Source organism: Tachyglossus aculeatus, chromosome 19 (genome assembly GCF_015852505.1).
Source record: "Tachyglossus aculeatus isolate mTacAcu1 chromosome 19, mTacAcu1.pri, whole genome shotgun sequence".
Lineage (NCBI taxonomy): Eukaryota > Metazoa > Chordata > Mammalia > Monotremata > Tachyglossidae > Tachyglossus > Tachyglossus aculeatus.
The window spans coordinates 6804192-6829641 of NC_052084.1; the positions used below are offsets into that span (position 1 = coordinate 6804192).

Genomic DNA, 25450 nt, shown 5'->3' on the forward strand with positions numbered 1-25450 from the left:
GTCCATTATGTCAAGCTGCTTTTAAGACATCAGGCATTGCAAATGAAAGTTAAATTAAGTGTTCTACTTAAAAGGATAGAGGATGAACATGGAAGAGGGAATGACGGAGTGTTCTGAATGCTCAAGGGGAATCAAGGAGGATGGAGTAGGGATCCTGGGGTTTGGATTGTTAATGATCCTGGTTACTTTGATGAGAAATTTTGGTAGTGCAGTGTAGATCATAGATCAAAGCTAGACTGTCTTCATGAAATGAACTGGAGGAAAGTGAAAGCAGCTAGACTCAAGAGTATTTTCAATGAGTTTGGAGAGGAAGGAAATGGGGTGACGGAGAGAAGGAGAAGGTAGGGTCCAGTCAGAGAGAATAACTAACTACAAGAATAACTGGACCAGTTTTACCAATTTATACCTGGCTGTGCATTCCAAGTGGGAGGCTAGGAAGGGGTTAAGTGAAAGTTACAGCTTCCTGGGTAACAACTTGTTCCTTACATTTTGGAAAATACAACAGAAGAAAAAGGCACAACCGCTCTGCAGGAGAAAGAATGGCTACTGAACAGAGGGATGGAGAAAGAAATTGAGGATTGCTGCCTACAGGTATTAGAAGGAATGCTTAAACTCACCTTGAGCTCTAAAAGTTTCTCTAGTGTGCAGTTTTTATCCAAAGTAATTGACTGCCCAATAGACTTTTGTATCTCCTCCCAATGTCTTGGCTTGAGGCACGGATTTCCTAAAGCCACAATGGTGGGCAGTCCTTGTTTAAAATCCATTACTGACTGCTTCAGACATCTCACCATGTCATTTTTAGGTAAACCTGAAAGTTAAAATGATTATTTGGTAAAAGTTGCGGTAACCGACAGTTTGGGAAATCTTGGCCAATTGAGAGGGTAGATATAGAGCTCTCATGAAGGCATCTGCATGAATTCTCTGCCAATCTGCAGATCGCCCTCATAGAGGCTTCAAGTTGTATGTATCCATAAGGGGTGTTCTGCATCCTGATGTCCCCTTACTCTAATCTGCAGGTCTTGGGCCCAGCAGGAAGGAAATCCTACTTATAGTCCAGGCAAAAGAGCACTGCTCTGGGAATTATAAGACCTGGGTTCTAAACCTAGTTCTGCCTATAATTCACTAATGTGGGGGAAGATGGCACACACGACTGTAAAGTGTCCTCTGCCTGTCTACTTGCTCCTGGCATTCCGTGTCACAGAGAGAGCAAGACTGACAGAGACAAGAGAGTGCAAGTGGCACTATGTACACTACAAGCACTAAAATTAATTCCTCTGTGCAGGTTCTTGGTCCTGAAGACTCAGGACCAAAGCTCAGCTGTTATTCCTGACAGGATGCTCCATCATCATTCATCATAAGGCAGGATAAAAACAATCCACTACCCACTTAGCATCCAGGGTTTCAGAAGAATCACTAAGTTCCTGAGTCACAAATCTGAGCCAGGTGTCCCTTCGATTCCTGCAGCCAGATTCAGGTAGGAATCAAGCTAAAAATCCCCCTTTCCCCACTCAGAGTCTGGAATTATAATAGTGGAGCGAGTTTCACTTTGCAGGAAAATTTTAGATATCTGAACACTTGGAAAACTGTTATTTGAATATATGATTGTTGGTTGTTTAATTCCTTGCATGAATTTGAAACGTTTACACCACCTGAGGCCACAATGCTTTTAGTGCAATTTGTAAAACATGCAAAAATACCTTATGAAGTCTTCAAAGTATTGATTCTTGAATTTTACCTTTATCCAGCATATATATCATATGCATGAACCTTGTAACAGTCTTCTGAACTAGGTCTACATTAATTTTCTCCAAAAGGTTATGCTTCCACTCAAGGGACAGTTTTCCCCATTCCTCTTGTGCTTCCCACAATATTTTCCTTAAAGTTAAATCACACTCTATTTCAGATATTTCAGCAGTCACAGCTTGAGCAGTTTTAATATTGCTTTCTTCCTTATTTTTAGAGTTTAATTCAGCAACACAACTGTCAAAGTGATCTTTATAACTTGCATATATTTGGGCTTTGTTAGATAACATGGCAGTTTCTTCTGACAGATTTTGGATCATCTCCTTAGCTCTTTTAGGACAAGTGCTAGCATGCACAAGAACTGGGGTCCTTACCTAGATAAAACCATAAAACGATATATAGTATGTCAAAAGAACTGAGAAAACAGAGCTCACAAAGAATAAAAGCACTCAGCACACAAAGCTTTTAAAAAACACAAAACAAACAAGCCCTCAAAGATATTACATACAGTAGACTCATCGTGGGCAGGGAAAGTGTCTACTGTTATAGTGTACACTCCCAAGGGCTTAGTACAGTATTCTGCACAGAAGTGCTCAATATATGCAATTAATGGATTAATTTGTGAGGGTTTAGAGAATTTGATTCATAACATTAATACTTCAAAAAGCAAAAATACTCAGTGCATTTAACACAGTACTAGCAAAGAGAGAATAATAATAATAATACTTGCGGAACTTGTTAGGTGCTTACAACGTGCCAAGCACTGTACTAAGTGCTGGAGTAGACACAACAAAATCAGGCTGGGCACCCTGTCATCCAGTAGGGATGACAATGATGATAATCAGAGGTAAAAACTGTTAGAATTGATCACAAAACCACAATATTCTTTGTGATATTTCATTTATAAAGAATAGAAATAATTGAGGTAGATTATGAAAAACGAACTTCTTTACATAAATCCCAATTAGATTCCCATTTTCCTTTTATTTTTCCTACAGCGCAGTGCACCTGGGTAGGGTCAGATTGGGCCCAGAAAAGAATGCACCAGGAAGCTACCCCCTGCAACTCTGAAGAAATCCAATCAGGTAACCCACAAGGCACTGAAGGGAGAATGGGGCAGCATATCATTTACAAGAACCCCCTTTCTTGTCTGCCCACTGGACCATCACAGCCAAGGTGGTGGTGGCCAGGAGCTCAGCAAGAAGCAGAGGAACAGCAGCCGGTATTTACTGAGCGCTGTCTGTGTGCAGAGCACCGTACTAAGCACATACAATAGAGCTGGTACATAGGATCCCTCCCTACAAGGAGTTTATTTTCTAAAGGGGGAAGCAGGCAATAGAATAAATTACAGATCGGGGAAAAGGCAGAGGATAGGGATCTGTGCATAAGTGCTGTGTGGCTGGTGGGGTGAATATCAAGTGCCTAAGGGGTACAAATCCAAGTGCTAAGGCAACACAGAATGGACAGCAAGTAGAGGAAATGAGGCCTTAGTCAAGGAAGAGAAACTGCAGCAGCTGCTGCGCTCAACAACCTCATCCCATCCAAACTGGCGCCCTAGGATTCTCAATTTCACCTGCACATATGGAATTTGTATTGCATGGCTGTTGCAGCAGTAGTAGCCAAATTGTTTCTCCTATCCCTCACAGAGTAGCAATGTCCCAAGAAGACGTTTTTGAGCTAAGTTTGTATGGGCATGGGTGTGGCTGTGGGGGAGGGAGTATGGGAAGGGTGTTCCTAATGCAGTAAGCAATGCTTTCTAAAAATGTTAATGCTCCTCTTGGGGAATAAAGAGAAGCACTGGGGAAATTGGGCACAATGATAAGAATACTCCCTTCAGCTAATATTAGCAGAAGATGTAATAGTTTGTACTGAGCACTAAGGATTGGGAAAGAATGCATGAGTAGGAATTGGACACGGTCCCTGGCCCTCAAGGGAATCACAACCTAAGAATATACCGTGGGCACAGTGGTTGGTGATAGATGCATAAAGAGTGATGACACAATAAAATACAACAGTATAAAAGATATGGACAAATGCACAATATCAAAACAAAATTAGCAGGGTAAGGTGGCTAAGCAGAAGAATTTCAGGCTCTCTGCAGCTTGGAGAATCCAAAGCTGTAGCCACAATGAGTACTACAGCAGTCACTACATGTCATTTCACCCACAGTAGTTGGAAAAAAACTTCCAGGAAAGAAACTTACTTTGTGCTTTAGATCTCTAACTTCAAGCTGTAGATTGCCAAAGTATCCTTCTAAGCCTCCCCGGAATTGGTCAATGGCCTGAATCTTTTGTACCTCACAGATTTGTATAGTTGATTTAAGTTGACGAAATTTGAAAAAAAGGCTTTGATATGAGGCTACTTGTTCCTCGGAAAGAAAGATGTTAAACAACTTCGTAACAGAATATAGCTGAGAGATAACATTATGTTCTTCTTCCAATGAGTGTACTTCAGAAGAAATTTGATCTAGGAAAGTCAAGTGATCCACAAATTCTTCCACCGCGATAGGCTGACTCCCCAGTTTGACCAAAGATACTTCAATAACCTGAAATCATTAAAATATGAATTTTGATGGTATGCAACTTCATTAGGAAATTATATATTTCTAAACATTTAGTGTTTGAGTTTACATTCTTTGCACAGTTCCTTGCTAAGAACATTTCACTTTGATAAATTATCCTAAATAAAACTGTAGGAAAATAACTGTAGAAAAATTAGCTAATTTTTCAAGGATTGCCTAACAGCAAAATGAGACATTTTTGCCAAGTTTATCTCCCGTTTCTATTAACAGAAGAAACTTGATAAGATATCCCACACCAAAAAAGAATTATTGTGTCTAGAAACATTACTGTTCTCTGTTAAGCTAGATGCAAAGTGTTTCATAACTGTGGTTTTAAATATAAAATATTGATTACACAGTAGTGGTAAATGTGTCATTTTCGACTTGAAACAGATTTGACCTTCCTTTTGCAAGGACACTAATTCTACTCCTTTACAAATGATGAGATTGTTTCTACAATTGAGAATCTTCCTTTTATAGATACTTTTTTGCCCTTAGCTTTCAACTTTCAAAGAAAGTGCACATAAAGATTGCAAGACATATTTTGATGCAAGTAAAACAGTGCAATTACGGTTCACTTTCACATCAGTTCTAAACCATCATCTTTAATGTTTCTTTATGGACTGAATTTGTGAATAATCAGTTCAAATCATAGGTACGGGTTTTATAGATTGTTCATAATTTAGCCCCTCTGTCTATTGCACTGATATTTTTTGTGAATATTTCAGGACTCCATCTCGAGAGCATTGAAAATCTGGAGGGAATTTACAGAAATATAAGAAAATGGTTCTATGGTAGTATTGATTGATATAGCATTAAATATTAAATTGAGCTCAATTCTGAAGGAGGTACATATTCAAGTACATGGTTTGTAAAGTAGGACATGCAGCATTTGTGTGGGTTGTTATTGCTGACGTACTCTTAAAAAAGGTGAATTTACACATTCTTTAACACATGAAACAATCAAGCTCTTTGAAAGCTTCGGCAATGGATGACTGAGTGGAAGAAATCTTGTCACAATTGGCCTTAAAATTTAAATTAAAAAATGCAAGAGTGGATGTGAAGGCCAAGAGAGCTTCTCCCAGTTTGGCAGCATATAATAGCATAAAAGACACATTCTCTGCCTTCCCTGTCCGACAGACACTCATTATTTATGAATAGTGAGGGCAGAAAGAAGATACAGGATAAAGTAAAATACAACTGGTTGCAGCCAAAGAACTGTAGGATGAAACAGCTGAATATCAACATCGATCAATATATACCACTGAATTACTGAACGAAATACCAGTATCAACCTAATTGTAAAAGGAATTATCAAGTCACTTACATTTAAGAGGCATGTGTTCTTTTCTTGAATTAGAGACTGCAAGTATGACCGGCTCATTTTAACTACAGCTTCAACGTATGGCAAACAGTCTGCCTGATACTGAAGACTCATAACTTTGATAATACTGATGCGTTTTTCAATGATCATTTCAATAATTTCTTCAAAATACCTTGTGTACCTCTTCAAAATATGTTTAAAGTCACCCCAGGACAACTTTCCTTCTACTACTGAAATTTTCAAGGTCATAGCTTTAGCTTGATCCACCATGGTACAATACTGCAGAAAGTTTTGGCTATATGCCTGAACTTGTGCCATTGAATTACTAAGAATTGTCAGGATGTTCACAATCTGTAGGTAAAATGATATATGAATAGTTGAAAATTCTATTTCAAATCCTTAGAGCTCATTTCTTAAATTTTCTGCTAATAATCAACTTATTTGTGGAACATAGGTAGAATTTTGGAGCACACCAGTAGTGGAAATCTAGAACATTGCGGAAAAACTACAAGAGGTGTTTTTTCTTTGGGGGGGGCGGGGGGGAGGCGTCATAAATTAGTAATGGCATCTGTGATAGCTATGACTTTTCTAAGCCCAGCACTTAGAATGTTTGCCATCCAGTATGTGCTTAATACCATCATTTAATTTAATTTTATTCTCATGAGATTATTAGCATTTTTACTTTATTGATCAACACGCCATTCTTACTTGACTTGTGTTCCCAAACTCACTTTATCCTGGTAATACGAATCCATTCCAAAAAGGACATAACAATCTGGCCATGGAGAAAGAGCATGTATTTTCACCAGTTCTGTTTTACTAGGTGATTCCATATTTGAAGGCCAAGAGACAAAGCCAGATAGACGAGGATCTTGACTAAAAGGCCCAATCTGAGCTAAAACAATATTATTTCAGCAATTATTATTCTTAGACAATTTTCCGGAATCTTTTAAGCATCTATCCATTGAAATCACTCAGCACAACTGTATACTGACATTAAATACAAGAAGACTAATAAGTCATATTTATTGAGTGCTTACTATACACAGAGCACCATACTAAATGCTTGGAAGAGTATGCTACTAATGTTGTTTTTACTTCAAATAAGCAATAACTAAATAAGCAAATAACCAAGCTTTTAAGTTTGATGTTATCTGTATTTGGGATTCGTTAAAAATTCTATCCACACAATTTTTCTTTCTCCTAAACGTTTTAAGGCAAGGACTGAAAATACTGCAATGAGGGGGTGCAATAGAGTTTTATGTTAACCACCAAACTGAAGACCTTTTAGGGCAGGGAAGTATGCATCAGCAGGCCCCATTGAAAACTAAAGATGATGTCACATCAGAGGTAGGGAGAGATATTTGATCTACAGGGCAGTGAGCTCCCTCCTGCACTGTCTATGTAATTGATTTGGAGCCTTTGGACATTTGGAATTCACCCCACCCTCAGCACTTATGTACATATCCTTAAATTATTTATTTACATTAATGTCTGTCTTCCCAACTACACTATAAGTTTGTTGTGAGCAGGGACTGTGTCTGTTAACTCTGCTAACTCTGTTGTATCTTTAAATTATAAATTACTTATTTTTCATATTAACAGCTGTCTCTCCCTCTAGACTGTCAGCTTGTGATGGGCAGGGAACCTGTCTGCTAATTCTGTTGTACTGCACTCTCCCAAGTGCTTAGCATAGTGTTCAGCATTCGTTCATTAAATTGTATTTACTGAGCACTTACTGTATGCAGAGGACTGTACTAAGCACTTGGGAAGTACAAATCGGCAACATACAGAGACGGTCCCTACCCAACAACGGGCTCTGCACATAGTAATAGCTCAATAAATATCACTAATTGATCTCTCCCAAGTGCTAAGTACAGTACTTCGCACTCAATAAATACCATTTATTGACTGTACTGTACTCTCCCAAATGCTTACTACAGGGCACTGCACACAATAAGTGCTCAATAAATACCACTGTGACTGGTAACTAGGTCTTTAGTACATTTGGAATTGTTCTTTCTCGCTCTCCTTTTTCTCCTCTTTCCTCTCACTTTTTTCTCCTTTCCTGGGCAGCCATTCCTAACTTCACCTATTTCTAACTCCTGTCCTCCTTCCCTGACGATGGCTTTTAAATTATTTTCCCAGATTTCTCAAGGCTCCCACCCAGCCCCTCATCCCCACTCTATCCTCTCTCCTGGTTTCACAGCCTCACCTAGCCTCTTCTTGGCTTGCAGTTACTGAGACCATACGGAGACTGAAGGGTTTGGGCCACAGTGGGTTGGAGGTAGTGGCCTCCCCAAGCCTTCTGGCCTACCACAACCCGAACCAGTCTCTGCAGCTATGAGGAGTTTGCAAGGTGCCGATCGGCTCCATGAAAAAGATAAAAGTGGGTGTTCTGTGTGGCGGAGGATGGATGGATTCAGGGAAACAAAGAGTGTGTGTATGAGAGCCAAGAGGAAAAAAATGTTAAAAGCCATGGTGGTTGGAAAATGGAGGGAGAAAAGGTGGGGGAAGCCAGGGAGCAAGGAGAGGACAAGGAGAGTGAAGGTTTTTACTTGGCTGCCAGTCAGAAATACCTGGGTGGTGACAATACGACTTTTACTTTCAGTGAAAGAAAAATTGGCTATACTGTTAATGAACCCCATCATTAACATTATATGCTTGCTGTATTGATTATAATATAGACCCTTTGTGGCCAGAACTGTCTCTTTTGCTTCGAAAGCTTTAAGTGGAAAGTACTTAGACTGTGATCCCCCTGTGGGACAGGGACTGTTTACAACCTGATGTACTACTGTCTACCCCAATGCTTGGCAGATAGTAATACAATAATAATAGCAATAATGTGCTTGCTATCCATTTCTGTGGAAAAACCAGACAATTCTATCAAAAGAAACACCTAATTATCATACATACTTAGAGAATGTTCAAGTTTATCCACCACTTTTTGAATTTGTATAGAAAACTCCAGTCTGTTGGGAATTAGAAAGAGGCTTGAAGACCATCGTGAAAATCTAAGAAAGAACATAGCATACACTGTATTAAAAAACATTACTGCTTTTTTCCTGAAAGCCAATACTTTTGATGCCAAACATTTTTGATACTTACGGTTTATATCCTAATTCATCATCATCTTCCTCGGACTCACTTGAGACTTCCGTGTCTGAGTGGATCAGTGAAGAGAAAAGGTAAAAACTAAATGAAGTATGGGTCAACAGAAAGACATAGCAAATGTTAAGAGAAAAAAAATTACTCAGCTGGTTTCACTGCTCCTTGGAAAGGCGAAAATGAATGCGTTCTTGGTATGCGCCATCCCTATTCAGCGACTGAGCTACCAAGTTACCCCACACCTGACAAGGGCTCAAGGAGGCCTTTGGTGGTCTGCCGGTGCCTTTGGAGAGATCTGGCCAGGAACTGCAGATCCCCAAAGACCACCTATAGTGCCAAGGAAACTTGAGGTACCTGAACTGATACTCAGCTCAGGCACTCCCGTTCCGCTCGCCATTTCAAATGCTCCTTAAAAGAAGGTACTTTAGATATAGCACTTGCATTCAATCTCCCTACTCTGCACTGATGACAATTACCACTAGAGCAGAGCAGTTGCCTTGCCCCAAAGTAACATGACAGACAAGTGGGTGGCAGATCACATTTAGGAGGACTGCTTAATATCCTTAAAAACACACTGGAGTATGAATCCTGTTTTCTTTCTCTTCCTCAGCATGATCTTGTGGAAGGAGCCCTATTTCCCAACCTAGACATTAATAATAATAATAATAATAATGTTGGTATTTTTTAAGCACTTACTATGTGCCAAGCACTGTTCTGAGGACTGGGGAGGTTACAAGGTGATCAGGTTGTCCCATGTGGGGCTCACAGTCTTCATCCCCATTTTCCAGTTGAGATACCGAGGCCCAGAGAAGTGAAGCGACTTCCCCAAAGTCACACGGGGGACAAGTGGCGGAGCTGGATCTCGAACCCATGACCTCTGACTCCCAAAGCCCATGCTCTTCTCACTGAGCCATGCTGCTCCTTAAGACACATTTTATGTTTATGATCAAAACTCTATGAACAATATTGTAAACTGTCATTTATCGAATTCAAATTAGTTCCCTATTTGTGCTGAAGCATGCACACAGCAATTTTTTTCCCCTTTTACTTGATACTCTATTGTTCATAGAGGATATTTGAACTGAAAAGTGGCTTTATTCCCTATAACGTCATTTACCTTAACAGAGTCATTTCCTTACCAGAAACATTTCCTTGAGTAGTATATTGATATGTTTTTAGTCTTCTGGCAATTTCGGACAGTACTTCAGTTGATCTCTTTCCGGCAGTCTTTATCATTTTCAACCCTTCATCGTTACAAGACTTCATTACAATCTCATCAGAACTAATAGAGGACTCCAGAGACTCAAATTGAGAACTGCTCCTTCCATGCAAATCCTTAACAGGACTCCACAAAGCTATATTTACTTCAAATATTGGGGCAAAGCCTCTTTTCAATTCCTTTTGTCTCTTTATGTCATCCAACACCTTAATTATTGGATATAACATGGTATCAGTGATATCAAATAACTTACTGTAGAACCTTTCAAAATTCAAGATGGTAAGCAAGACAGCATAGACCAGTATTTCCATTTGGGTCATCCCACCAAGACTACAAACAATACAAGTAGCAGTGAAATTATTCTTGTGACATTCTGATGAATATATACAGCATAGCTAACAAGGTTGTAACTCCTTCAGTGCAAGGGCTATGTGATACCCAAACTACATAAAACAGTGGGAAATTTCTATATATTAGTCTGGATGATGATTATCTATTGTTATCTATTCATTATACTTCACTATATTCCACTAAATCATATTTGCTCTCTAGGAAATCATTTTACCTTACTAATATCATCTTGTGTCCTTATTTGTAAACGGGGAGTACAGGGTTTATCTGGTTGTGAAGCACACGCTCGTCCTTGAGATGCATCCTTTAAATTACGATCTAATTTCTGTTGGCAGACTGAATCCACTTTAGATAATCTGGATGAACAAAATGAACAGCTAGAAATATTTCCTTCACTAAACAATACCACAGATTACTAATTCCATTCTGATAAACTTCTACATAAAAATTTTAAGCATCTATAATTTTCTTGGTTTTATGAGAATACTAATGCCTCAATCTCCATTTGCCTTCCTACCTCACATTGTAATTTTGAAAAATTGTGTTTCTATTATGAGTTTAATCCATCATTTAATCAATGACATTCACTGTGCGCAGGGCATTGTACTAAGCACTTGGGAAAGTACACTACAACAGAATCGTAGACATATTCTTATCTTTAATCGGATTTGGAAATATAAAAAACTGGGAAACCAAAAAGGTGAGGAAAAAAAAAATCAAAAAGCATTTCCCATCTCTTTCCTCCCATTCTGAGCTAATAGGATCAACACTGTTAATTTAATAATGAAATAAAAATGATTGCTGTCACTGATTGGCTGTGCTTAGATCTACATCTGCAAATCAGGACTAAACTGTGGTAAAAAAAATAATACGCCAAAATAAGTTATCATATCACGACAAACAAAATACTTTTAGGAGAATAAAATCCTGAATATGAAGCACTTCTGTACTGTCATGAAAAATGCCTTGAAAGATCAATGGTATTCTCTAGTAGCAGGGTCAACTTCCTTAGTGATATCAAATACACTTGTGGACATAGGTAAATAAAAGTTGTATATTTAATCAGTATAGAAAGGATCACACCTAAATTTTCATTGCTTCCAAAACCGCTGGAAAATTTCTTAATATGAAGATGGAATGAAATAAATTAGTAATCGTAACAATATTCCTTTGTATTTAGACAATCACAGTAAGGAAGATACACTTTGGCAAAGAAGAATAGAAGGTCAAATGAACCACAGTCCCCTGCCTGCTGCCCCGAGTGCAGAAAATGAAACGGCAAGGTGAGCTGCTAACAGTTTTGAATATTACACTTCCCTTAGCCAGTACATAACTACTCAATATCTACCCCAGCGCTTAGAATACCTTGGCACAGAGTAAGGGATTAACAAGTACCGTTAAAAAGCAAAACAGAACAAAACCAACAACAACAAAAAACAACCACAAAATGTGAAAGAAGCATGGATTCATGAAAAGACAAAATAAAAAAATAAGTTTTGGGGGTGAAATAGATGATATTTGCTAAATAACTTCAAGTAACCTCATATATTCACGTACACCATACAACTGAAAAACTCTCAAATTCCACATCTAAAGGCATATTTTCTTTAAAAGGGGCAACAAAGCATATCCTTATCATATAAATAACAATGTAAATATTACTTAATGAGATTTTCATTCTTCTTTCCAACTGAAGGTTTCATTGTTGCAGAATCAGTAAATAAAGCCAAAAGCTGCTGTAGTGCCTTGTGCATCAATTGATGAAGTAGTTCTTGGAACATGCTGTCCACAAGTCGAAGAAATGAAAAGAATCGCTCCATCCAGCGACGACAGTCACATATTCTGGCATATTTTGTTTGTTTTTTATCAATTTGATCAGGCTTAAAAAAATTTTGAATTCCTTCCCTTTTAGCCACCTAAAATATAATTAAGCAGCAAATTGTCAATTTTCTTAAATTACTCATTTACTCACAGTCAGTATAGCAATAATGAGTCATTGTATTGTGAACAATATTGGGAAATCATAATTCAAAATAGAAGTCCAATAAATATGTATTTCAAAGGAATCACCATTCTGAGGGCTGGAGAAATAGATGTTTTTCTACAGGAATTAGTCCTGGTTTAGTAGTTGGGAATTATTTATTAATCTGAGTGATGGAATAGGAAACAGTAAAAAGTTGGTAGAAAATACCAATTGAAGTGAAAGTAGGAGGTGAAATATAGTGCAGAGAACCCCCTTGGGTGCAGGGATCATGTCAATTCAATTGTATTCTCAAATCTTTACGCCAGTGCTCCGTGCCTAGTAGATGCTCAAATACTACTGCTACTGATTAAGAAAGCTTAGAAATAAGATTGGATTTAAAATAGTTTCCTCCAGATTGGAGAAGGGATTGAAAATAACTGCAAAGCTTGATTGAGATGCATGCCGGGCAGTACACTGGGATGCAAAAGTGTAAAACTGGGATAAAATAGCAGAAGTAATTACCTTTAAAAATGTACGTTTTAGCTCTGAAATTGCTTTACTCTTGAAAGACTCTAATTGTTTCAATGACAGGGCTTGTTGCCGATACTGCTCCTCACAGAACTCATCCAAAGAATATGTACGAAATCTGTCCAGCTGATAAAAATCATCATGAAAGAATGAGTATTTGAAAGCCACATTACAAAAATGTGTTAACCCTATTTGCTGTCACCCAAGTAGATCTGATTAATCTAGACATCATCACAATGAAACACAGAGTAATTCAGAGTTAAACAGATCCAAGCTTCTACAAAACATATCCTGAAGGTATAATCTCTTCCAGCCATTTGATTTTAAGACTCTGTAGGTCTATAAACCAAGAATTATAATCCCAGATATCTTTCTTTCAAGATTTCTTATGCACATATTACTTTTATTATTATTATTATTATTATTATTATTATTATTATTTGCCATCGAGTCATTTCCAATTCCTAGTGACTCCAAGGATATACTTTCTGCAGAACGTCCTGTCCTATGCCATAATCCACAAGCTAATGGTTCTTCTGCTATCGTTGTTATGGTTTCCATCCATTTAGCTGCTGGTCTGCCTCTTCCACGTTTTCCCTGGATTTTTCCTAGCATTAGTGTCTTCTCCAGAAAAATAGTCCTCCTGATTATGTGTGCAAATATTAATACCAAGCATAAAACTTCTACTATCAACTCACTTTTACCATGCAGATGTCAAAATAACTTTCTTCAGAATTTCCGACATTTTTCCCATGAAGTGCATCTTCACAGAGTCCTTGTATATACAGTAAGCAGCCCTGAAATAACTCATCAACCAAAAAAAGTTTTTTGTACAGAAAAGACCTAGAAGTAAAAACAAAAACCTTGTACATTTCATGTTACAATCCTTATAAAGCCTACTGGGTTTAACAAAATGATTAAAGCAATATTAAAGCAATCCTTAGTAAAAAAAATTAATAGTTTGGACTTTGGAAATATATTTGATTGTAAATTATAACTATCCCAACATCAAGTTGCAAATTAAGTGATCTTTAAAGGAAATACGGAAATAACAATAGGACAAACAATATGCCTGTTTCTATATTTCCATCAATCTAAGGTAAGGAGGGTGGTGTGATATAAATGAGTGGGGTACCATTCATTCAATCGTATTTATTGAGCACTTACTGTGTGCAGAGCACTGTACTAAGTGCTTGGAAAGTACAATTCGACCACCCAAGCCAGAATTATAGCTGTTGTTTCCACTTTTGAAGCACACCTTTTATCATCCAGATGTCAAAGGAACTATCTTCAGAGCTTCTGACATTTTTTCACACTCAGTGCATCTTCACAGTGTCCTTGTTTATAGAGTTTAAGCAGTTTTGAAATGACTCATCAACCAAAGAAATGTTTGGAGTGTTGTAGTCTCGACCCCACCATCAACCTTTAGATACTGGGCAGTTGGGCCCAGTTATTTTCATTCCTCAGGAATGCCAGTCAAATACTAAGCTTTTACTGTAGTTTGGTCTCAAAACCTACCTGCAGTTTTCTGTCTTTTGTCTTTGAACGTTGATTCTCCAAGTAACGAAAGCTTTCATGAGTCTAAAAGGAAAAATACAATTTAGAGAGGGCCAGATTCACCAGTCATTTATGTTTCTACATATGTATGTTTGTTAATACTGAGTCTCCTGCTAGGAACAACAAGTTCAGGAATGAGAAACTGCACTGGTTACAGTGCTAGTGGTTTGTGCATTGCCAAATCTCATTCATAGCAATCTAGGCCCAAACAGGACTATAACTGCAGGGAAGGGAGAGTAGGTAAATACATGGCATATTACAAAATGCACACAATTATTATTTTTTACTTATATGCAGAACCCATTTACACTGAAGTGGCCACCGCATAATGCCAATGTTATACTGAGCACCATGACTCAGAAGACAAATATCTTAGTCCATGCAGTCTTCTGCTGCCAACTTTAACCAGCTAATTTTCAGGATTTATGATAAGCCTGTCTAGCATAACTCCAACAGGCAGACCTGGGAAGAGAACCCAGTTCTCCTGTTTCGGAGAGTAGTGCTCATTCCACTGGGCCAACTATTTACGAATAATAATGTTTATTCGAAATGTGAAAACCCAGGTCATTGTACTGATTCTCCCAAACTGTCAAATTAGACAAAAATGCAAGTAAATGTGAAGATATTTTGTAGAATTGCCATATTAATTTCAAAAATTATACAAACTGCATCTATCATCTCATCTTTATTGTCATTCATTTTAGAGATGGATTCTAATTTATCAGAAAAGACTTATTTTTCACTGTCTTGAAATCCCAATTATAAATAAGCATATTTACTGAACACTAGAAATTTGGAACATGTCATACTCACTGTACTTCATTCTAGTTTCTTTTTTTTCCAGTAAATATGAAATGAAAACAATCCTTTAGAAAATGCGTAATGGCTAAATATAAAGATTGGCTAATCTTCAAATTCAGAAAGACTTGGTTGTTTATATTAAATACATTATATTTTAAACATATTCAATATAAGATATTTGAAGCTATAGATTCATGAACTAGGCAAGGCTAGTTTCTAATGAATGATTTCAGTGTCTGCTCAATAGAAATACAAAAAAGCAAAAATTGTTATAAAATTTTTGCTGAAATGCCAGGGGAGACAATGTATCTAGATAAAGCCCAAAGCATGATAAAGTTCCTAAGACTGTCATTTTCCCAAAACTTTTCTCCATTTTTCCCCAACTGGCAGAATCCCTCCATATTTAATTAGAGCAAGGTGATTGGACAAGTCAGATTTTCAATGTTCCCCCCAAATCACAATTTTTCACTGTATCTTACCTAAATTTAGAAAATATACGAAATTCACATAATGAATGGTAAAGTTTCCGTTCACACAGCCATTCTAAAATGGGCTTCATTTCTACTTCTTCACCACCAGCTACTCGAGTAACCTGAAAAGACACTGGGTAAAGTTAATACTGTATTTATAAAAGGAAAATGCATTAATTCTCCTTGAAGAGAATGTGGGGAGAGATTGAAAATAGTCTGGAAAGATGAAGGTTGAAGGGGAACAAAACTGAAGTTTAATCAATCAATCAATCATATTTATTGAGCGCTTACTGTGTGCGGAGCACTGTACTAAGCGCTTGGGAAGTATGGACTCACAGTCTGAAACGGGGAGACAGAGAACAAAACCAAACATACTAACAAAATAAAATAAATAGAATAGATACGTACAAGCAAAATAGAGTAATAAATATGTACAAACATATATACATATATACAGGTGCTGTGGGGAAGGGAAGGAGGTAAGATGGGGGGATGGAGGGGGGACGAGGGGGAGACATTAAGAAGTCATGAAGGAGGGAGGAAGGATGAACAAAAAAATGCTGTTCACTAAATTCCATCAACACAAAACTGAAGTGACACCTATTCAATCCTGAAGAAACCAAAAACAAATAGTAATAATAATATAATAATAATTGTGGTGCTTGTTATGCACTTACTGTGTGCCAGGCACTGTAGTAAGTGCTGGGATAGATACATGCTAATCAGGTTGAACACAATCCATAACCCATGTGGGGCTCACAGTCTTAATGCCCATTTTACATATGAGGTAACAGGCACAGAGATGTTGTGACTTGCCCAAGGTCACACAGCAAAGTGGTGACCCAGGTCCTTCCGACTTCCATACCCGAGCTCTATCCATTAGGCCAAATGCTTCTCTAAGTGGCCAATAAATACCACTGCTCGCCCATTGACTGACTATTACTTCACGTGGCTGTTGGTATAGCATATCCGTAATTTATTTATATTAGTGTATGTCTCCCAATCTAGACTGTACACTTGTTGTGGGCAGCGAAGAGAGGTACACTCAGTTCTCTAAAAATGTGGGGGTTATATTCCCAATGTACCCTAATTAAGGACAATTTGCACTGCAGCCCCCCACTTTTGCCTGCCTTGCTCCTGCTCGCCCAGCTCCCACAGGATAGAATTTCATCCCCAAAATGGCAGGGATTTGGGGGCTCGGCTAAATTTGGAGAATCTGCTCATTCGCATAAAAAAGTTCTGGTGTTTTGTATTACTAAAATTAAACCCTGTGACCCCATGAAAACTTTTTCTAATTTTGCTTGAAAATATCCATTCTAAATTCTGAGAGCATTATTTACATGTACCTTTGAGATAAATGAAGCAGTAATAAGCCAGTATTCTTTGCGGTTTCGCGCTGTATTTGCAGAGACTACTTGAAGATCATATGGATTATAGAAACTTTTAGGATTATTCCTGTGCCTAAGAAGGCAGTAAACATATTCTCCATCATCTTGTAAAGCACATTTTTCCTGCTGGTAGAAACACAGAGAACATGTGCATTTTAAAACTATTCAACGAAAAACATGAATAATAGCAAAGCTGCTGATAAAAATATCTTGGAATAAATCCAATCCACATAGGATTCTTAATTCAACAGTTACACACACACACACACACCAGATATATTCAGTCTATGCTAGTTGTTGGCTCTGCACACAGTAAGCTCTAAATACCATTGATTGATTTTAAGTGTTGCCCAATGAATTGAGGAGAAAATAGCAACAAATTTCTTGGTCTCTACTTAGGCCCACTAAAATACTACGTTTAATTTGAAAGACGATACAGAGAATGGAGAGGGTTGAGAGGAAAACTGCCAATACTTAAAGTTTGGACAATAGGTTCCTTTGAACTGGATCCACTGGGGCTGTAGGAAGAAAGGTGGTGTTAATTTACCAGAACTTTATTTATTCTATGTATGTGTAGATATTGATCTGACCTTTGGGTTTGATGGTGAGGCTACCAGTGGTGTCTTTTCTATCAGTGAGAAAGAGTCTGATTGTTAAAACTAATGGATAACATGGCAATCCTTCCCATGCTCCTTGCACGTGACGATTGCCCCTAGATGCACTAATCCCACAACTGTTTCTAACAATAATGACTACAACAACAGTTGTGGTATTTTATGTGTTTACTATGTATTTCTAGGAGAAGGGGAATAAAAGAAGGAGAGGGGAGCCACAGCAGGGAGAGGAAATCAAACGCTTGGAATAATGTTATCATGGATGAACCCAAGATTTAAATGTGTTTCCTCAATGATGACAGAGCTCAGTGGTGGGATCTGAAGGACCACCTGACAAACTAAAATACTCAATACTACCACCAGTGTACCAAAAAGTGGCCCGCAGCCACTTAGGTGGCTCAGTGACAAACTCCTGAGCACTACTTGCCAAAAGCTTCACAGATCAAAGCAAAAAACTCCATCTACAAATATTAATAACAAACAATAGGGAATTTGAAGGAGAATTAGGAATACCTTAACAGAACCAGACTCAGGGGATCCAGTTTTGGCAGTCTCGCCCTGTCCTCCCTGCCACAATGAGGACAGTGTCAAGTCCCCAGGGCTAGGTGTCTCTCCCTGGTCCTTGCAATTCCGCCCAAAACTTCCCCCTAAACTGACGATTCTGGGAAGGACTAGTCAGATAGGTATTTATTAATCAAAAACAAACACATGCACAGAATTACTGAAAATCAAATGACTTCCTTCATGCATTACTAAAATAATGTAAAATAGCTGGTACCTCACCTCTGGAGACCATTTAGGCTTTAGGGCAAGTCTGAGACAAGAAGAAGAGGTTTTCTGGAACAACACTGGGATTCCAGTCTGTTCCTGTTTAACTCCTACCTCAAAAGACCCTAGGGACTTTGGATTCAGGCAGGAAGTCTAATCAGTATTGGCTTGTTCTTGGGCAATATATGTTTTCATTTGCTCCAGGGAAGGCCCTTGGCATTTACATCAAACTAGACTCCCAATCTCCTGGGGGAGAGCCTGACTTCAATTTAGAAAGACATTTGTAATCTGCTCTTAGTTATCTTAAAATAATATTTTCTATTTATCTTTATGGCAGATAAAATGATATGGAAGATTTATGCACACTCAAGACTTTGATTTCAAAATTACTAAATGACATTATTAATCCAACTAGCCCAAACCCTTGCCACATTGTATAAAACTTATCTCTTGTAGTTTTCTGGTACAGCAGATAATGAAGGATGAAATGTAGGTATCTGGTATGCAATGCAAATGAAATAAATTAAAAACTGGAGAAAAAGAAAAAGAGAATGGGAACAATACCCCCAATTTAGCTTCCAGACTTGAAATCTTCACAGGTTGTTCACATATAAATCCTCGATGGGGTAACATGGTTTGCCAACCAAGTTTGTTTCTTAGTCTCAAAATGTGCCTTTCTACACGGTCATCATCTGGTTCTGGCTCAGAGCATAAAAAGGTCTGACATAAATTTCATGATACATCAGTCATTTGGGAAATACACATATATATGCCAAATATAGAGGGGAAAAAATCTAAAATAAAAATCCTTCAAATTGTAATGATTAATATAATGAAAATAAATGGAAGTACTGCATTTTAAATCAGAGATTACATAAGGGCTAATTAATGAAGATAGGATCGAGGGAGACAAACTCAGCTCTGGGGACTCCAGATTTTTTTGGCAGAGGACAAGTCTCCCTAAATTGGGCTTCCGGTGGCCGGTTCTCTCTCTGCCCTTAAATTCCCTTTTTTACTATTCTCTGTCAATCTCACACCACCACTCCCCAGTTCTTGGCATGCAGTAAAGACTTAAATACCATAATTATTATTATACCCCCTCTCCTGCCTCTGATTACTTTGCCAACTATTTTGTTGATGAAAACTGAAAACCTAACGTGTAAACTCTCCAGAGTTTCTTCCTCACCTCCCCAAAATCCTCTCACCCCCATATCCATTCTCTCAGCCTTCTCGAGATCTCCTGCCTTGCTTTCCAAAATTTACCCCTTCTCATCTTCTAAAATCATTTGCACCTGTTGTTTTTCCATCCCTGACTGCCTCCATCAACCACTCCACTTCCTCTCCCTTTCACTCTTGAATGCTGGACACCAACTACACTTTACAGTGGGCAAAATATAGACCAAAGGCGGGTTGTAAATTTTTTCATATTTGTTAAGAGCTTATTATGTACCAGACACTGAATAATAATAATAATAATAATGATGGTATTTGTTAAGAATTTACTATGTGCCAAGCAATGTACTAAGTGCTGGGGTGGATACCAGCAAATCAGGTTGGATGCAGTCCCTGTCCCACAAGGGGTTCATAGTCTCAATCACCATTTTACAGATGAGGTAACTAAGGCACAAAGAAGAGAAGTGACTTGCCCAAAGTCACACAGGAGACAAATGGCAGAGCTGGGATTAGAACCCATGACCTTCTGAGCCGCAGGCCGGTGTTCTATCCACTAGGCCACGGCTGCTTCCCAAGTCATTCATCGGGGCCAAGCCTCCCACACTTTTGGGCCTGCCTGCGTCTCAGTGTTTTAGTGTATGGGCCACTGTTTAAAACTGTTTAGTACAGAAAAACACCAACTAGGAAAGGTTTTGAGCAGGTACACACAAGAAAAAAAACAGGCTAGTATAAATCATGATTTTGTTTCATTTCCAATTCCCTACACGTCTGTGATTTATTTCAATATAAACACATTCCTTATAAAGTAAGCATTCTTTCATGCTAAATTTTAAATCTGAAATTACTGAATTATCTGTATCTGTACATATTATTTCTTAATTCATGAAACATAAAAATTAGCTAGATTTTTTTCCCATTTCAGAGCACAGAATTATTCTATCAAATATGTAAAGATAACGGATATGCTAAAAAGCTTGCTGAAATATACTGACCTGTTTGATCATATGAAAAAGTCTTTCGTTTAAATTCAACTCTCTTAGCCTTCTGAGTGCCACCAGTTTGAAACTTGTTTTCTTTTGGTTCTATGGCAGTTATTTGTTGATTTACAGTTTCTTCAATGGAATCTGAAATGGTAGGCCTCAGTAATTATACAGATATGTATAATTTTGTAAATAACATTAATCACACCTTCTTAGATCATTTCCTCCAAGAAATACACATCTTCTCCAAGAGGACTTCCCCAACTAGGCCCTCATTTCCTCTTCTCCCACTCCCTTCTAGGTCACCCTTGCACTTGGATTCGCACCCTTTATTCATCCTTCCCTCAGCCCCACAGCATTTAGGTACATAACCATAATTTATTTATTTATGTTAATGTCTGCCTCCCCATCTAGACTGTAATCTCACTGTGGGCAGGGAGCATGTCTACCAACTGCTATACTGTACTCTCCCAAGTGCTTAGATCAGTGGTCTGCACACAGTATGAATACTCAATAAATATGATTGATTCACTGACTGATTAATTTACTATCCTGTAGAACACTCCCTGTTCCTCAAGTCTTATCAGGCCTAAATCAGAACTACTCATCTTTCTCCCTAATTCCATTTCTGTTCCTAAATTTCCCATGTCATCAGATAATGCGAAGCAGTGACACCTCATGGAAAAAACATAGGCCTGAGAGTCAGAGGACCTGGGTTTTAATCCCAGCTCTATAATTTACCTTCTGTGTGACCTTAATAATAATATTGATGGTATTTGTTAAGTGCTTACTGCCTTAGGCAGGTCACTGAGCTTCTCTGTGCCTCCTTCCCTTATCTACCAAACGGGGATTCAAAACCAGATCTCCCTTAGACCATTATTACCTGATTACCTTATAGCTACCCCAGTGCTTAGTACCACGCTTGGCACATAGTGTAGAATCAATACCACAATTATTATGAGAGCACCATCCTCTCTGTCCCAGAAACCTCCAACCTCACTTGCATCTTAGACACCTGTCTTTAACTCTCATATTCAATCTACTGCCAAAATCCTACTATTCCTTCCTACATTTACTAGTGCCTTAGCAAGCTTAACTAAAAATCACACCTCCTCTTGGAGGCCTTCCCCATCTACTCAGGCAAAAAACTTCTCACCCTCGCGTTCAAGGCTCTCCATCACCTGGACCGCTCCTACCTCACCTCCCTTCTCTCCTTCTACAGCCCAGCCCGCACCCTCCGCTCCTCTGCCACTAATCTCCTCACCGTTTGGCCTCGCTCTCGCCTGTCCTGCCGTCGACCCCCGGCCCACGTCCTCCCCCGGGCCTGGAATGCCCTCCCTCTGCCCAGCCGCCAAGCTAGCTCTCTTCCTCCCTTCAAGGCCCTACTGAGAGCTCACCTCCTCCAGGAGGCCTTCCCAGACTGAGCCCCTTCCTTCCTCTCCCTCTCATTCCCCTCTCCATCCCCCCATCTTACCTCCTTCCCTTCCCCACAGCACCTGTATATATGTTTGTACATATTTATTACTCTATTTATTTTACTTGTACATATCTATTCTATTTATTTTATTTTGTTAGTATGTTTGGTTTTGTTCTCTGTCTCCCCCTTTTAGACTGTGAGCCCACTGTTGGGTAGGGACTGTCTCTATATGTTGCCAACTTGTACTTCCCAAGCACTTAGTACAGTGCTCTGCACACAGTAAGCGCTCAATAAATACGATTGATTGATTGATTGATTCTACAAGAAGTGTTCAAGAAATAATGAAAATGATGATTATAAAAGAATGAGCATCCCTATCTATTTAGGATGCCTCTATCAACTTACACTATAAAAAAATAACACATACCTGGAAACTGAGTATCTTCATACACCAAATTAGAATCATTCATTTCAGATTTCAGGTGTGGCAGAGTCACAGTGTTTAGGTTTTTATTAAGCTCTGATTCCCATTTAGGCTGGAAAGCCTCTGACTGCGCTTCCTTATATTTCCTTAATTGTCTGAAAGAAAACAATGCAAAGCTGAAAAAACTGAACATCCATGCAAAGAAAAAATGGTGATAAAATACGATATTAATTTATTTTTTTTTTTACAATCAGAGCATTCCAAATTTAAGGGTGTTTTAATATCTGAAACTAAAATGGGTGCATAAGAACACAAGAAATGCCAATCTGGGTCATACCAATTGTCCACCAGGCCAAATATTCAATTTCCAACAACAGCACTGAAGGCTACTAGGGGGATACTTGTGTGGTTGCAATCTCCTCCAAAGGGGTATGCCTTCTAGCTACTCCTAACTACTCCCTCTAAAAACCCATTATTCTTAGTGGCCAGGGCTCAAATCAGAAAGAGGATGGGGGTAGGGACCATGGCATTTAAAACTAGTTGTTTTGATAAAAAAAAACAATGCTCTGCACATGATTGAATGAATAAATGAATGAAAGACAGGCACTGCATATTGGGCAGGAGAGGGAAACAAAGCACTCCAAATCAAAGCAGTGAGAAGCCGGCTCAGTCTGGTGTGAATGAGGGGAACCTCACAGATTCCAAGGCTGAGCCAGATGCCATTGCCAGCCAGTTGGAACAGCAGGAATATGGGCCAGTTATCCCCCATCCCCACCCAAAAATGGCCCTTATACCCTCTGTACCCCACCTGGAAGCCTGCCAGCCCACCACAGGAGTTGAAAGTGCTGCTGATGGCAGACTGGCTGCCCAGCACACTGCAATCCGAGCTCTGCAGTTAGCACTGCAGCAGGACTAAACCTGCTCTTTGGTACCTGTGCCAGTGATGGTTAGCTCAGCTTCCGCACCACTGTAGAGCCATAAGAAAAACAAAAACAAAAAAACCCCATATCTGCTTCAAAATAATGCCCTAGTGGGTGTCCCATTCCAAACTTTGACCACCTGTGTATTAGCTCCCAGCAGTCAGTACAGTACTTTGCTTAATAATTACTCTAACTGCTTTTCTGTGGTACTGCCACCCCTGCTAATAGCCATGAATTTACTCAAATTTCTTGAGCCTATTGACATTTATTGTCTGCACAACTTCACAGGGTAATTGCATATGACTGCCCAATGTTTGAGTTGTGACAGAGCAGAGTGGTGCCTAGGTCGTTACTGCCAGAGCCATGCTTGGGGGCGGGGAGAGTTGAGGGCAATGAGCAATTTATTGCACTGTATTATCACACTGAATAAGGGGACAGTTTAAAGGGTGGAAATTCTGCTTTAAATTCACCCCCTCTTTTTCTTCCACTGATACTGTAGAGCAATGGGGCTCACAGGAGACTCAAAGTTGCATCCCCACCCCTCCTAAGTTTCAAGTTGATACCTCCCAAGTTCCAAGCTTCCCAGGCTCCCCTATCTTCCTCATACCCAAGGGATGACAGTTCTCTGGAGGGATGGGATATCTTTGGGCATGGGACTGCTCATGGCCTGACAAGAGGGCAAGGAAGACAATGGCACCATCTTGCTAAGCAGTCTACCACTCTGACCACTCCAAACCTCATGCCCTATGGACTCTGCCATGTGGAACCAACTGTTCCTAGCTCCTGTACCAATAGGAAAGAATTGCTTGCCAAAGAATTGCTTGCCAGGAGGTTCAGGACCCAGACCAATCCCTCCTACTGTCCCTACACTACCCAGCTTTCCTTTTTGTGGTGGAAACCAATCCCATCCTGCCAATATCTATTCTCTTCCAGACACTCTCTCTGTTCCTTTATTTCTTGTTAGGAAAATGGCCACACAGATGCTGAGGAATGACAACTGGAGCCCTGATTATCCACTGGCCAATTCCCTTCTACTAAGGCTCCATCTCACCCTTTCTTAAACAGATAAGCTTCAACATAAAGGTGTTGTTCAACACCTTTGTGGAGAAGTACTACAGCAGAAAACTTTTAATAAAGTTGCAGTTTAAACAACACCTCTACAATCCACACTTCTCACTCATTCAAACCATTTCCCCCCCACTACTTTAGCCGAACAGAGGTTTTACTCTGTACCACTGATGAAATGCTCTAAATAAAACACTAGGGTAATCTTTAGAATTCTTTATTCTAACCTAAGCTATAAAACTCACTGAAATTTATCCCTGGAAACCAAAAGTTGTCACAAAAAATATCTATCAACTGAGTAAATCTGTAAAGTATGTAAGATAGGTTATTAAAATATGGTTCTACACAAAAAAAGTTTAAAAGATTTTCACTTGGGTGAAAAAGCTAAAAATGACCAGTTTAATACAATTCTCCGACTTGTTCCAATCACACTCAACAAGGGAAGTACAAAATTAGATAAAAGATTTCACACAATACCTGTACACTTATTTCCCAATCCCATCCTAACTTACCTTAAGGGGAGTTGGAGTTTTGAATCCACATTTTTCCCCTGTACTTTTGTTGGAATTGCAGGGAAGTGTTTCTCTACTTTGTTTCCTGAAAACAGGGGGGAAGACTTGGGCTTCGAATCCACACTTTGCCCCTGGACTGTTGCTGGAATAGTAGGGAAGTGTTTTTCTACATTTTTTCCAGAAGGTGGTAAGAAAGACTTGGACTTTGTATTCACATCTTCCATGTGAATTACAGGAAGGTGTTTTCCAGCAATGTTTCTCCCTGAAGGCTGGGAAAAAGGCTATAAAAGAAGCTCATTTATTTTACAATTTTGTTTTTCATTTCAAAATGTTCAGTAAAACATACATAGCTTGCTACCTACTAGAAATCTTTGAACAATAACACTTAAAAAAGGAACAAAATTTGTTGTTTGATACAGTCTACATTAGAGATTTTCCAATGAAGTTGAAGGGGCCAAACTCAGCAATCCAATAATTTTGGAGAGGCCACAACAAAAATGCTCAGAGTTAGTGTTATAATTTACATTTCACTATTACATTTTATTACATTTTTACCTTAAAACTC

The 25450-nt window shown here is 38.8% G+C and overlaps 1 protein-coding gene and 1 long non-coding RNA gene across 2 annotated transcripts in view; one reads left to right on the forward strand and one right to left on the reverse strand.

Annotated features, from left to right (window-relative positions):
• DNAH14 (dynein axonemal heavy chain 14) overlaps positions 1-25450 on the reverse strand; it is a 127630-nt gene that overhangs the window by 96262 nt on the left and 5918 nt on the right. Inside the window, exons 3-21 of the mRNA XM_038761252.1 lie at positions 24886-25166; positions 22392-22543; positions 20560-20691; positions 18959-19092; positions 16971-17135; positions 15634-15746; positions 14315-14377; positions 13495-13639; positions 12791-12922; positions 11968-12221; positions 10520-10661; positions 9875-10160; positions 8736-8790; positions 8544-8641; positions 6359-6522; positions 5631-5978; positions 3947-4288; positions 1736-2117; positions 618-808 (exon numbers count right to left, since the gene is read on the reverse strand). Coding sequence (XP_038617180.1) covers positions 618-808; positions 1736-2117; positions 3947-4288; positions 5631-5978; positions 6359-6522; positions 8544-8641; positions 8736-8790; positions 9875-10160; positions 10520-10661; positions 11968-12221; positions 12791-12922; positions 13495-13639; positions 14315-14377; positions 15634-15746; positions 16971-17135; positions 18959-19092; positions 20560-20691; positions 22392-22543; positions 24886-25166 — 3579 coding nt within the window. The remainder of the gene's footprint in view (positions 1-617; positions 809-1735; positions 2118-3946; positions 4289-5630; positions 5979-6358; positions 6523-8543; positions 8642-8735; positions 8791-9874; positions 10161-10519; positions 10662-11967; positions 12222-12790; positions 12923-13494; positions 13640-14314; positions 14378-15633; positions 15747-16970; positions 17136-18958; positions 19093-20559; positions 20692-22391; positions 22544-24885; positions 25167-25450) is intronic.
• On the forward strand, positions 1303-12081 carry LOC119940883. The gene is made up of 4 exons (XR_005455061.1): positions 1303-1474; positions 2742-2828; positions 11486-11588; positions 12002-12081. It is a non-coding gene; the product is annotated as an uncharacterized LOC119940883 (long non-coding RNA).